This window comes from Hylobates moloch, unplaced genomic scaffold (assembly GCF_009828535.3).
Source record: "Hylobates moloch isolate HMO894 unplaced genomic scaffold, HMol_V3 SCAFFOLD_14, whole genome shotgun sequence".
In the NCBI taxonomy this organism is placed as follows: domain Eukaryota; kingdom Metazoa; phylum Chordata; class Mammalia; order Primates; family Hylobatidae; genus Hylobates; species Hylobates moloch.
In genome coordinates, this window is record NW_026652289.1 from 79,525,448 (window position 1) to 79,539,882 (window position 14,435).

Here is a 14,435-nt window from a genome sequence, read left to right on the forward strand (position 1 = left end):
GACATGCCATGCTCTCTGAGTTTGTCACATGCCTGGCCAGATAGGCTGCAAAGGAGGAGAGCTTAGTCCTCAGAGCTGACGAATGACTCCAGGACAGCTCTGGACAGGCTGAATTTCACTGTTGGAGTGAGGATGGCATATCGGCCCATCATTATGTGTTCACTTGAATGTCAAAATCTTTTTCTTAGGAGAAATACAATGTGTCATTAATTCACTCATTCCAAAATGCAGTCATCTATGTTCCAGTTGACATGGGTGATGAGCTTAATAATTTAATGAAGGCATATGATATTTTTAAGGTGAGGTGAGGCTCTGCTTCTTCAGTGAAATAGCTTCATTCTCTCCTGAGTTATATTCTCAACAATAGAATTATACATCTTTGGGGGAGTAGGGAGAAGGTAGAAGATTGATTTTTAAATAATTCTTCTAAATTGGGGTAAAATCCTATTGCTTGTTATTTCTGGTATTTAAATATGTTCCTTGACTTGGGCAGTTAGATATAAATAGACAAGACACTGATTATATTCCTGACACGGTGAGAGCATGATTTTCTCACTTTTTCTTCTCATAGGGAGTTATGGTGGGTATGGGTCAGAAGGACTCCTACGTAGGTGATGAAGCCCAGAGCAAGAGAGGCATCCTGACCCTGAAGTACCCCATCGAGCATGGTATCATCACCAACTGGGATGACATGGAGAAGATCTGGCACCACACCTTCTACAACGAGCTCCGTGTGGCTCCCGAGGAGCACCCCACCCTGCTCACAGAGGCCCCGCTGAACCCCAAGGCCAACCGGGAGAAGATGACTCAGATCATGTTTGAGACCTTCAATGTCCCTGCCATGTACGTGGCCATCCAGGCAGTGCTATCTCTGTATGCTTCTGGCCGTACCACAGGTATGCTGGGCTCTGGGGACAGTTACTGATGAGTCACATTCCCAAGTCACCGACCTTGCTGTGAATCAGATCCCCCAGTTGAAAAAGGGATAATACCTTTCCTACCATTCCCTAGCAAGGTCTGTGCTAAGAGAAAGAGGTAACAGTAGTGCCCTGAGGTTAGTTTCAGAGCATGCTTACTGTTGGAGCTGATAGCTTGTGGAGATAGGTCCTTCCCTTATTTAAACTCAGCACAGTGTAGCAACTTGGAGTGCAGCAGTCATTGTTATGTGTTAAACCATCACATCACCTGGGCAAGCATCCCTAAGGAGAATACATTCCCTCCAGGGTCTGAGTCAAGAGAGAGAGAAACATGTAATTTCAATAGGAGCAAAGAAAAACACACTTGGGTGCTTACATAACGTGCTCATGGCTGATAAGAAAGATGGTCATTTGAAAGTGTCCTCGGGAATTTTTTCTACTATAATAGTTAAAAGGATGAGCTGCAGTTTGCTTCAGATTTAGTATTCATGATGCTCATTTTTATTCTTTGTGTGTAAGGAATCTAATTTTATCTGGATCAATGCCCATTGCTAGCATCTCTTAGCCAAGATTGGAAGCAGGCTTTGCCATGGCTAGAGCAGTGGTGTTGTCCTCAGGAATTTACCTTGTTCTTGTCTACTTCCCCGGGCAGGCATTGTTCTGGACTCTGGGGATGGTGTAACTCACAATGTCCCCATCTATGAGGGCTATGCTTTGCCCCATGCCATCATGCGTCTGGATCTGGCTGGTCGGGACCTCACTGACTACCTCATGAAGATCCTCACTGAGCGTGGCTACTCCTTTGTCACCACTGGTGAGTGTGTGTGTGTCTCATCTGCCACAGTGTGGGTCTGCTTTCCTCCTCCCTCACTGAATCCACCTACCTCCCTATAATTGACTTCTTGCTTCAGAGCATGACTGTGATACTCTTTATTTCTGCAGCTGAACGTGAAATTGTCCGTGACATTAAAGAGAAGCTGTGCTATGTCGCCCTGGATTTTGAGAATGAGATGGCCACAGCTGCCTCTTCCTCCTCCCTGGAGAAGAGCTATGAACTGCCTGATGGCCAAGTCATCACTATAGGCAACGAGCGCTTCCGCTGTCCTGAGACGCTCTTCCAGCCCTCCTTCATTGGTGAGTTGTAGGGTCTGGTGCAGAGGCACGATTTTCCCTGGAAATCTTAGGGTCTCCCAAAGTAAAATCTAGAAGGCTCAAGAAGCCCTTGAGTTAAAAGAAGTCATAGTTTGGATTCCCACACAGCTCAACCTCAAGTCCTGATGGCTCATTAAAGGGAAAGTCTATGTTCTGCTCTAGTGATACAATAAAGGATGACACACTGAGTTCATCTCAAAATAAAGGATGACACAGAGTAGTAACTGAATATCACATATCTGCAGGAAAAGGGCTATTTCACAAGAGCTGACTTATTCCAGTAAGTTTCACTACCAAGTAGCTGGATTTTCCAAGTTACTCATCATTAAATGCAATAACATTCCTACTCATATTAATAACTGCGCACTTATATGTCAACAAATATCCTTCCTAAGCAATGTTTTCCATGAGGAACTTTGTCAGGATCTGATTTAAGTCCATAAACAAAAATTACATTCATTTTAGTTTAAACGTGTATCTTTTTCTTTTCCAATACATCTTCATACATCTGAGAGTTTCAGGAGGTGTTTACTTGAAATGGATACTAAGCCCAGTTGCTCCTTTCTTGGCATTGTATTGTGGATTAACTGTGAGGCACCCATTCCACCCTGCAGTGTGTCTTATAGGGGAACATATGTTTCAGAGACAAATGGTGACAGCTCCCCAACACAAAGAAGTTCTGTTCTCTTCTCTCTACCTTGACCTGAATGCACTGTGATGTGTGTGTGTGACTTGTTCCTAGGTATGGAATCTGCTGGCATCCATGAAACAACTTACAATAGCATCATGAAGTGTGACATTGATATCCGCAAGGACCTTTATGCCAACAATGTCTTATCTGGAGGCACCACTATGTACCCTGGTATTGCTGATCGTATGCAGAAGGAAATCACTGCTCTGGCTCCTAGCACCATGAAGATTAAGGTAAAGAACTTTTGTGAGTGGGAGATCCAAGGCAAGTCTTGGTATTCTAAGCAGAACTACATTCCTAATTCCTTTTCCCTCATACTCAGTTTCTTGTCTCCTACGAACTTTACCTGTTAGCTTTTCTACCACTTTTTCTGATTTTCTTAGCACTTTTCCCAAGATAGGTAACTTCCAAAATGCTTTTAAGTAGTGAATAAATATAAATCTTTGACCAAAAAAAGACATACACACATGCACCAAAATCTTTGAATACATTTTTAAAGCCCCCAACTTTTGGGCTAGGCTCCACTATACATTTAGCTTGTTGCCAAATTATACTCTAGATAAGTGGAGAAATTCCATTTTAATAATAGAATATATCTTTAATAATATAAATGATGAAATAGAGGTGAGTTCATATAACTTGATTGGCCACATTATCTTGTGGTATGACATATCCCACATTATAGCGAATTAATATCTAATGTTTTTTTCTGTGAATCCTCCCAACGTGTTATTTGCTCCCTTGCTTGGAACTTCAGAGTTCACTGGAAGTTTTTGTTTTCTTTCTGCAGATTATTGCTCCCCCTGAGCGTAAATACTCTGTCTGGATTGGGGGCTCCATCCTGGCCTCTCTGTCCACCTTCCAGCAAATGTGGATTAGCAAGCAAGAGTACGATGAGGCAGGCCCATCCATTGTCCACCGCAAATGCTTCTAAGGTGCCTTCTCTCTCCATCTACCTTCCAGTCAGGATGATGGTGTTATGCTTCTTGGAGTTTTCCGAACCACCTTCCCTCATCTTTCATCAATCATTGTACAGTTTGTTTACACACGTGCAATTTGTTTGTGCTTCTAATATTTATTGCTTTATAAATAAACCAGACCAGGACTTGCAACCTATAAAAGCCTCTCGTTTGTTTTTGGGGTAGGCGTGGGTGGGGCAGGTGTTTGCTTTGACACCCTGAGCATTGTCAGAGTTCAGTACCACAAGGTTCATCCAGATGAATTAATATGACAGTTAGCTGGAGTTATAATATTAACTTTTGATTTCATATTTTGAGACAGAATCATGAATATATTTCATACCTGAAAAGCAGATTAAGGTTTAGTTCCATATAAGTAAGAAATGAAATTGAATAAGACAGTTCTCTAGAATTAGTTGCTGCAGATGACACTGAAAATTGTTTTAACATATGTTCCAATTGTTTTTGTAACCTTGCAGAAAATACACATATATCGATAATGAGAAAGTCAAAGATTATTTTAAATAAATTGGCTTAACTTTTCAGTTCTTTGAACTCTTCAATTGTCTTCCTGGGGGCTATGAAAGAAACATGAAGGTTAGCTGACAGTTGGGCCAGCCATGTCCCATTGCAAATACCCTCTAAACGTATCAAGATAATTGTGTGTGTGCAAAACAAATGTGAGGAGGCAGGATCCAAACACTTCTGCCTGACCAGTGACTAACTTGCGAAACAGAAGCCTTCGATCTCTTCATTTCTTTGAAATCTTGATATCTTGGGTTGAGTGAACTGAAGGCTGCGAGGTCCTGAGGGAGCAAGGAGAGGCGAGAGCCACAGTATTTGCTTTGCTCCATGCGGAACTCTCTGCAAAGTATGGTGGGAAGGCTGCTAGGGGCAGCGTTGAAAATAATTGAATGTGTTCCATCCTCGAGGAGTTCACACACCTACACATAATCCCCCAGTGCATGTGGGCCTGGAGGCTTTAAGGAGATGTATGTGGGTCTGGGTCTTAAAGAATGGTCGGGAATTAGGGAGGTGAGAAGAGCAGAGAGGACATCTCAGCAGAAAGAAGTGCGGCAGAAGCCAGGATACAAGACATGGGGCAGGCTGGTAGGTGCTGATGAATTTTAGAAAATCCATTGGGAAAGGTAGATTTCAACTAGATTGCAGAAGCCTTACAGATTTTTGTTTTCAAATTAATTGCCAGTGAACTGTTAGCATTCACACAAGTGTTTGAATAGACTTAATTGAACTTTATTGATGAGGATTCAAGACACAGAGATTAAGCAACTGGTGCAATGTTATAAACTTTATTTGTGGAATATGCAAGACAGAAACTCAGATTTTCTGACATCTACTCTGATGGTGTCTCTAAAATAATCTTCTAACTTTATAGTTTATCAAGGGTAACCCCATTCTATCACATGCCTTTTGCGAATTTGGGTTCAATATTTGGAGTACTCTGGACTCATCAGACATCTTTAATAAATTTTAATACATTGCCATTGTCATTCAAGGTCATATGTGTGTCTTTATGCCCATTCATACCAAAAATATCTTTCAATCCCTGACTCTGGGTTGGGCATAGTATTAAGGGCAGGGGACACAAAGATGTATGAGAGCACATTTTCTGTGAACAAAAAGCTTAGAGTTTAGAGTTCTGTATCTAGCATATTCAAATGGAAGGCCTTCTATGCAATAAAGGCTAAATAATACATCAATTTGGTGGCATTTTATTTAGATAAGGTGCAAACATTATTGTAGATATGCCCTCTGCCCCCACCACCCCATTGTATCCTATAGCACAGTTGAATTGGTTTAAAAGCCATGCATGGGAGGTATGATTTCACTAGTTTTTGTGTCTCTTTCTTCTCCTCTGTACAACTAAGTGCATAAATATTATGAATTGTATCCTCTGAACACAGTATTAATGCTTTAACTGTAGATGATTGGCTGGGGTATCACCTCTGGTTCTTTCCATTTGTGATTAGAAATGGAGAAGATATTTTTATTTCTATGTAAAAGTAGAAGTTTTAAGAATCAGCTTCTGATATTTGTATCAGAAGAGGTAAGCACCCAGATTCTTGTTGAATTCTGAGGTCTTCTCATCTCTGCTTGATTATAGGGTATAAAGTATTAGAACAATTGAATCTTAAAAATTGTGCTTAAGGAAGGTACTAAGACAAAAGTGTTTGCTTAAGGTAATCTTCATATGTATACAGTAACTGAGATGTGGATAGTGCCTATGTCTTTGGTTAAAGTGCAATAAACAAAGAACTATATAAATTATATTTCTTCTTAATTGATAATAAAGTATCGTTTGTAGTTTCTAATACCTCCAAACACCATTTCTTCATTTATTTTGACCAAACAATGGCTATTATGTAGATGTGTTTAAATATTTAAGAGAGTATGGTGGAGAGAAAAGAAATATCACTGAAGAAAATAAAATATTCAGAGGAGTAGGGCTGACTTACTGTATCCAGAGATACAATGTGAACAATGTGACTGGGTCTCCACCTTTCTTTCCAGTTCTCCCATAGAATTTATTACAGTCTGAATTGTGTTCCCTCAAAATTCATATGAAGCCCTAACTCCCAATATGACTGTATTTGCAGACAAGGCCTTTAAGGAAGTAATGAAGCTTAAATGAAGTCATAAGTGTGGGGCCCTAATCCAATAAGACTGATGTTCTTCTAAGAGGGAGAAGAGACACCAGGAGTACAAGCACAGAGGAAAAGCCAAGTGAGGGCAGAGCCAGAAGGCAACCCATCTGTAAGCTGAGGAAAGAGGCCCGCTGACAGCTTGATCTTAGGCATCCAGCCTCCAGAACTGTGAGAAGTAAATGTCTGTTGTTTAAGCCACTGATATGGTTTGGCTGTGTCCTCACCCAAATCTCATCTTGAATTGTAGTTTCCATAATCCCCACATGTCATGGAGGGACCCAGTGGGAGGTAATTGAATCATGGGGGCAGTTACCCTCATGCTGTTCTCATGATAGTGAGTGAGTGCTCATGAGATCTGACAGCTTCATAAGGGGCTTTTCCCCCCTTTTCTCGGCACTTCTCCTTCTGGCCACCATGTGGAGAAGGACATGTTTGCTTCCACTTCCACCACGATTGTAAGTTTCCTGAGGCCTCCCCAGCCATGCTGAACTGTGAGTCAATTAAACCTCTTTCCTTTATAAATCGCCCAATCTCAGGTATGTCTTTATTAGCAGCATGAAAACAAACTAATACAGCCACCCAAGTCTATGGTATTCTGTTATGGCAGACTTGGCAGACTAATATAGGATTTCTGCACTATCCTATAGGTAATATAGGATTTACCAACTTAGCAGCCTCTGAGACAAAAGAATACCTTCCCATATAGTACTGGCAGAAGTCCCGGGAAAGTGTCTGAGCCTGGTCAGGCTTAGGAACTGAGTCATACCATTCTTACCGCAGGGGCTGATCAATACTATTTAGCAGGGGAGGGGTGATTCTCCAAAGGAAGAGGACAAAATAGTGCAAATACCACACCCAGTGAGCTAGAGGAGGAGAAAATTCTGGTGGCTTGCAGGGGAAGAACTGATTGTTGGATGACTCCCACCTTCCAGCTCAGGAGTTTTGATTTGACAGGTCCTGGGAAGGACTTGAGAAGAGCAATGACTTCATGCAAACAAAACTAGGAGGCAAGACTGAGAGCCTTTGGATAATATATTCCAGTGTGGCCTCAGGACCCAGGAACCCAGTGATCTCTATATGATCAGACTTTCTGGATTTTTAAAAGGAAATAATAAGTCAGATTCATTTTATGGTTAATACGATATAAATGCCATAAATATATACCAGGAACTAATAGGGAGGGAAAAAATGTAGGTCTTTTAGGCCTAAAACAGCAAAAGTTGTCTATGTTCACCTTAAGGTCTTCCAGACTCATTATACAAGAAATCTCTCTTCCAGGCAGAGCTTCTCTGGCTGTTGCTATGGTAACCAAACTCATGGTAGGAAGACATCCAAAACAAAGCTCCTGGAGAGGCTGCAAAAGTACACCTCTGGTCACTGATGAACTTGATGTTTGAAGACGTTCTTTGAAGTTCATTCATTAGCCCTGGGTGCGGTAGATGCAAGAAAGGTTAACTCGGAGGATAAAGAGCTTCAGTTCAACTATAGTTCTCTGAGTTCTTGTGGTTCTGGGCCCCCTCCCCTCCCTGGTTGAGGCTGGAAGTGAAGGGGAGCTGGGTCAGCTGAGAGTTAAGTAGGGGTGGCCTGCATGTCCTTCAGCATCATTGTCTCCTTATTTTCCTGCATTGTTTTACTGTAACTTCCATGGAAGTCAGGACTAAAGAGGGCAGACAGAAAGAAAACTGCCCCAAAGGAAGGCTGAAGTAAAGCGGAATTAAAACAGGGCTTAAATAGTAGATGAGAAGCAAACTCTACAGTCAATTGTAAGCAAGGAATTGGGTCAACAGGGTGACTGTTTAACACAGGAAGATGACTTGGGGAACTTTGGAACTATTACTGCAAGTGGCCTGGAGGCATCATGGAGGTCAGGATATGACAAAACAGGCATTGTGTAGGAAATTTAAGAGTAAATCTGCCTTAGGCGAAATATTGAAATTTTCCTAAGGCCTCTTGAACTCTAGGATGTACACTTTAGACTTCTTTTCCAGGGTCTTCCACCAAATGTTGGCCCTCTCGGACATTCTCCCTGTCACTCCTGTCACTCCAGTCACAAATTGAAACTTACCTGTTGTATTAGTCCATTCTCACATTGTTATAAAGAAATACCTGAGACTGGGTATTTTATAAAGAAAAGATACTTGATTGGCTCATCGTTCTGCAGGCTGTAAAAGAAGCGTAGTAGCTTCTGCTTCTGAGGAGGCCTCAGGAAGCTTCCAATCATGACAGAAGGCAAAGGGGGAGTGAGGCATCTCACATGCTGGGAGCAGGAGCTAGGGGCAGGGAGGTGCCACACACTTTTAAATGACCAGATCTCATGAGAACTCAGTCACTAAAATGAGGACAGTACCAGGGGGATGGTGCCAAACCATTCATGAGAAATTCGCCTCCATGATCAAATCACCTCCCACCAGGCCCTCCAACATTAGGGATTACAATTCAACATAAGATTTGGTGGGGACACAGATCCAAACCATATCATCCAACTTTTACCTGCATCCTTCAAAGAGCAGACTGTGCCAATTAAGCAATCTCTTACCTAAACTATGTTCCCAAGGGACCGCTCCAACAGATCTCCCTGCCAGAGAACACAAGCATAATTTAACAAAAGTTTTCTACATATAGTTTCTTATTAGACTAGCCCAAAGGATTGATGTTGCATGGACTTTGGGTCAAAAAGATTTGAGTTTAAATTCTAGTTCTGCCACTGATGAGTTGAGTGGTCTTTAAGTAAATCACCTAGCTTCTTCAGGAAAGAAGGGCTAACTAAAATCATGTTCTCAGAGTTGTCATGAGAATGGAACAAAATGTGCGTAAGACACTCAGCACCATGCCCAGTATTAGCTGAATTATTCAATTAAGTTTACTTTCCTTCCCTCCCCATTTCCTTCTTTTTAGCATGAACTTTGGAGGCTGGGTTGGGAGGTGATGGAGAGGGGCAGAGGTGGGCTATGGAAGTCTCTTCAAATCACATTGTTATGGTTTCTCTATGTTGGGTTTCCCTTGAGAATAGGAAAAATGAATAGGAAAAATGAAGGAATAGAAAGCTCAGTGGGAAGAAAAAAATTAAAGAGCATTTATAACAGGATGTGAAGGAAGGCAAAGAGGAACACAAAGTCTCTTTCTTGGAGACCTAGAAGACAAATTACAGAGAGTCGTGGTGTGGGCAGGAGGAGCAGCAGCTATGTGTGTGCATGTGAGTGTGTGCACCCACACATAATACAGGTGAGAACAATCAACAGAGGGTTGGGCTGATGGCCATGTGAAAAGGATCTGCCTGCTGTTTTTCTGTGCTCTTCAACTCCCACTGTTCTTCCCATCCCCTTCTCATCCACATTCAAAAGCCTGGCCTTTCCTCTCTTCCCTTTGTATATATGGAATCAGCACAGATGGACAAGTAGATTCACTATTGTCCAAGTAAGTTGACATGAGAGAGTTTGATTCCACAAGCCAAGAGTTCCAACTAACTCCTTTTCCTTCCAGCTGGATCTGTGCAGGAGCAGGCACTTAGGGAGAAACACTGTCCCTACTCCTACTCCCACTCAACTTCCTGGCTTTGTGCCATGCCTCTGCCTCATAGGATTTCTTTTGTGTTTTTAGGGATTTGGGTTTCTTGTTCTTTGGCTCTAGATCCTGGTCAATGATCTTAGTCTCAAGGAACAGAACTTTCCTCAAACTGGGGAGTTAAGTTAGGAAGGGAGTTTATTAAAGAGATATAGAGGAACTCCTAAAATCTGAAGATATAGAGTTAGACTTCATAGGAAATGGGAATTGAGAACTGCAAAACCATCAGGAACAGCAGGCATTCTGCATTCTCTATCTCTTCAGTTCCCCCTTATAAATGAACTGTACCCATCTCTCCCACACAGATTTACTCATGTAACTCCTCCTGAAGGAATGGCCCTAGGCAGACAAGTCTGTTTCATGCATGGCCCCAGGTCTAATGGAACCAGAGGGGAATATGTCTGGCATGAGGACTTGTATATCTAAAGACCAGCAACCAATCAGACATTTTTTCGTCTTTAGCTGGAACTAAGAAGCACAGGTGGTGCTGTTAGTTGTTTGTGGTCTCTGGAACTGACACATAGCAGATGGTGGCCAAGATGGGTTGAGAAAGCAAAGAAGGCAAAAAGTTGCCAAGGGAAATAAGAATATGGAGCTGCTACGGCTCAGGGAAAAAAACATGAGTGCCTGAACACACCTCTTGGGTAAGGGTTGTGTGTGCATGTGATAAGTTTTTCCTGTATTATGCAGGCATTTTGGTGGAACACCACCCACTATATATTATATCTGTTTTCCTTTAACTCTGGGAAGTATTAGAAACATATTTAAACTAAAGTTTGAATTGAGAACAGCCTATGTGATCACACCTACTGGAGGATCTGCATTACACTTCAAATGAATGAAATGACTAGGCAGGATTTTAGACATCTTCAGACAAGTGGGAAGGATTAGGGTACAGTGGGTAACGGCTGTCATCTAAAAGACCACCAGGATGGCTACATAGCAGAAAGGAGAGCTTTATTGTAGATGTCAGTTTGCAAACCAGGAAGAAATAGTCTCCAGTCTGGACCAAAGGTACACTGTCTTCGAGGAAGGAAAGGGCAGGTTGGGTTTTATGACTCACACAGTCCATGTTACACAACCATGTCATACATATTTAGCAGGTGTGCGGGGAAGCTATCTATATTTATGAAGGAGCCAAGATATGCACAATGGGTAAACATATATGTAACATACATCCCATGTTCACTTTGGACAAGGTTTTAGCATTAAAATGAAGTGAAATTTGGCTATTTACACCAAAAGCAAACTATAGGACACAAAGAGAGTTTGCACATAACCTTTACATACTGGCCAAAACTGGCTTATGGTCTTCATTTGAAGAGAATGTTTATAAGGCTGGTCCTCTGCCCAGTCAGAGTTGTAGTGAACTGGGTTGTAAATCAGAGTTAGGAGGGGGTCTGATAGCTCTTATTATTAGGGAGTTTAGCAAGCTGTGGCCAAATTCTACCAGATCAGACTGAAACTATTCCCAAAAATGGAGGAAGAGGGACTCCTCCCTAACTCATTCTATGAAGCCAGCACCACCCTGATACCAAAATCTAGCAAAGACACAGGAAAAAATAAAACTACAGGCCAGTATCCCCACTAAACATAGATGAAAAATCCTCAGCAAAATACTACCAAATCCAACAGCACATCAAAAAGTTAATTCACCACAATCAAGTAGGCTTCATTCTTGGGATGCAAAGTTGGTTCAACATAGGCAAATCAATAAATGTGATTCACTACATACACAGAATTAAAATAAAAAATCATATGATCATCTTAATAGATGCAAAAAAAGCTTTCAGTAAAATACAACATCCCTTCACGACTAAAAACCCTCCAGAAACTAGGCACTGAAGGAACACACCTCAAAATACTAAGAGCCATCAAGGACAAACCCACAACCAATGTCATACTGAATGGGCAAAAACTGAAAGCATTCCCCTTGAGAACTAGAACAAGACAAGGATGCCTACTTTCACAACTCCTATTATTCAACATAGTACTGGAAGTCCTAGCCAGAGCAATCAGGCAACAGAAAGAAATAAAAGACATCCAAATAGGAAAAGAAGAAGCTAAAAGATCTCTCTTCATAGCTCATATGATTCTATACCTCAAAAACCCTGAAGACTCCACCAAAAGGCTCCTGGAACTGATAAACAACTTCAGCAAAGTTTCAGGATATAAACTCAATGTACGAAAATCAGTATCATTTCTACACACCAATTACAGCCAGGCCAAGAGCCAAATCAAGAATACAATCCCATGTACAATGGTCACAAAAATTTAAAACACCTAGAAATACATTTAACCAAGGAGAAGAAAGTTTTCTAAAAGGAGAACTACAAAACACTACTGAAAGAAATCACAGATTACACAAACAAATGGAAAATATTCCATGCTCATGGATTGGAAGAATCAATATTGTTATCATACTGCCCAAAGCAATCTACAGATTCAATGCTATTCCTATCAAATCGCCAATGCCATTTTTTCACAGAAAGAGAAAACACTATTCTAAAATTCACGTGGAACCAAAAAAGATCCTGAACAGCCAAAGCAATCCTAAGCAAAAAGAACAAAGCTGGAGGCATCACATTACTGGACTTCAAATTATAGTATAAGGCTACAGTAACCAAAACAGCATGGTACTGGTAAAAAAACAAAAACAAAACAAAACAAAAAACAGACACATAGGGCAATGGAACACAATGGAGAACCCATAAATAAAGCTGTACACCTACAGCCACCTGATCTTTGACAAAGTTGACTAAAATAAACAATAGGAAAAGGACTCCCTATTCAATAAATGGTGCTGGGATAGCTGGCTAGTCATATGCAGCAGAATAAAATTGGACCCATACCTTTCACCATATATAAAAATTAACTCAAGATGGATTAAAGATTTAAGGATTTAAATGTAGGACCTCAAAATATAAATATCCTAGAGGAAAACCTAGGAAACATCATTCTGGACATTGGCCTTGGGAAATAATTTAAGACTAAGTCCTCAAAAGCAATAGCAACAAAAACGAAAATGATGAGTAAGACCTAATTACATTAAAAAGTTTCTGCACAGCAAAAGAAACTATCAACAGAGTAAACAGACAACCTACCAGATAGGAGAAAATATTCTCAAACTATGCATCCAACAAAGGTCTAATATCTAGAATATAGAAGGAACTTAAACAACTGAAGAAGTAAAAAAACAAATAACCCTATTAAAAATGGGCAAAAGACATGAACAGATGCTTCTCAAAAGAAGGCACACAAGCAGCCAACAAACATATGAAAAAATGCTCAACATCACTAATCATCAGAGAAATACAAATCAAAACCATAATGAGATAACATTTCACACCAGTCAGAATGGCTACTAGTAAAAAGTCAAAAGTTATACATGCTGGTGGGGCTTCAGAGAAAAGGGAGCACTTGTACACTGCTGGTGGGAATGTATATTAGTTCAGTCACTGTGGAAAGAACTTAAGACAGAACTACCATTTGATCTACCAATCTTATTACTGGGTATATATCCAAAAGAAAATAAATCATTCTACCAAAATGACACATGCATGCATATGTTCATCACAGAACTATTCACAATAGCAAAGACATGGAATCAAACCAGGTGTCCATCAATGACAGATTTGATAAAGAAAATGTGGCACATATAAATGATGGAATACTACTCATCCATAAAAAAGAATGAGATAATGTCCTTTGCAGCAACATGGATGCAGCTGGAGGCCGTTATCCTAAGTGACTTAATGCAGGAACAGAAAATCAAATACTGCATGTTCTCAACGACATTGTGTACTCATAGACGTAAGGATGGCAACAAAAGACACTAGGAACTACTAGAAGGGAGACGGAGGGAGAGAGGGAGAGAGGAGGGATCATTTGAAAAACTACCAGGTACTATGTTCACAACCTGAGTGACAGGATTAATTGTACCCCAAATCTCAGCACCACACAATATACCAAAGTAACAAACCTGCATATGTATCCTCTGAATCTAAAATAAAAGTTGACATTATATTTTTAAAAAGTAATATAGATTGTTAGAACTCAGAAATGAAATTTCATTTAGAAAGTAGAGAACAGATAAAAATAATGTTTAAAAATATAGTAAAATTTTATATACATAAAATTATATCAATAATTTGTTTATACATGTAAAATGTATACACTTATAAATTTATATAAATAAAACAATACTCTATAATCATATTAATATTACTATATTTAAATATATTTATATACTGTATATATAATATATATTATACATTGTACATACACATGTGTGTATGTGTGTGTGCGATGTGTAAGAATTTGAAAGACAAGTGTGGAAATTTGGATTTGATATGACAGAATATGTGCTTTTACTCAGGAAATGATGACATTTCCTGAGAAGAGAAGTGGCCCACTGGAATGATGTTTAAAGAAGGCGAATTCCAGCATTTATGTCCAGAATGGTTTAGTTAGTGGAGATCCTTATGAA

At 40.3% G+C, this 14,435-nt stretch overlaps 1 protein-coding gene and 1 long non-coding RNA gene across 2 annotated transcripts in view; one reads left to right on the forward strand and one right to left on the reverse strand.

The window, feature by feature from the left end:
* The window catches only part of ACTC1 (actin alpha cardiac muscle 1), a 56,046-nt gene extending 51,548 nt beyond the window's left edge, over positions 1–4,498 (forward strand). The window contains exons 3-7 of the mRNA XM_058427431.1: positions 572–896; positions 1,570–1,731; positions 1,860–2,051; positions 2,812–2,993; positions 3,551–4,498. Of these exons, the coding sequence (XP_058283414.1) occupies positions 572–896; positions 1,570–1,731; positions 1,860–2,051; positions 2,812–2,993; positions 3,551–3,694 (1,005 nt within the window). The 3' untranslated portion in view covers positions 3,695–4,498. The remainder of the gene's footprint in view (positions 1–571; positions 897–1,569; positions 1,732–1,859; positions 2,052–2,811; positions 2,994–3,550) is intronic.
* The window catches only part of LOC116481843 (uncharacterized), a 58,002-nt gene that overhangs the window by 18,875 nt on the left and 24,692 nt on the right, over positions 1–14,435 (reverse strand). The window lies entirely within an intron of this gene.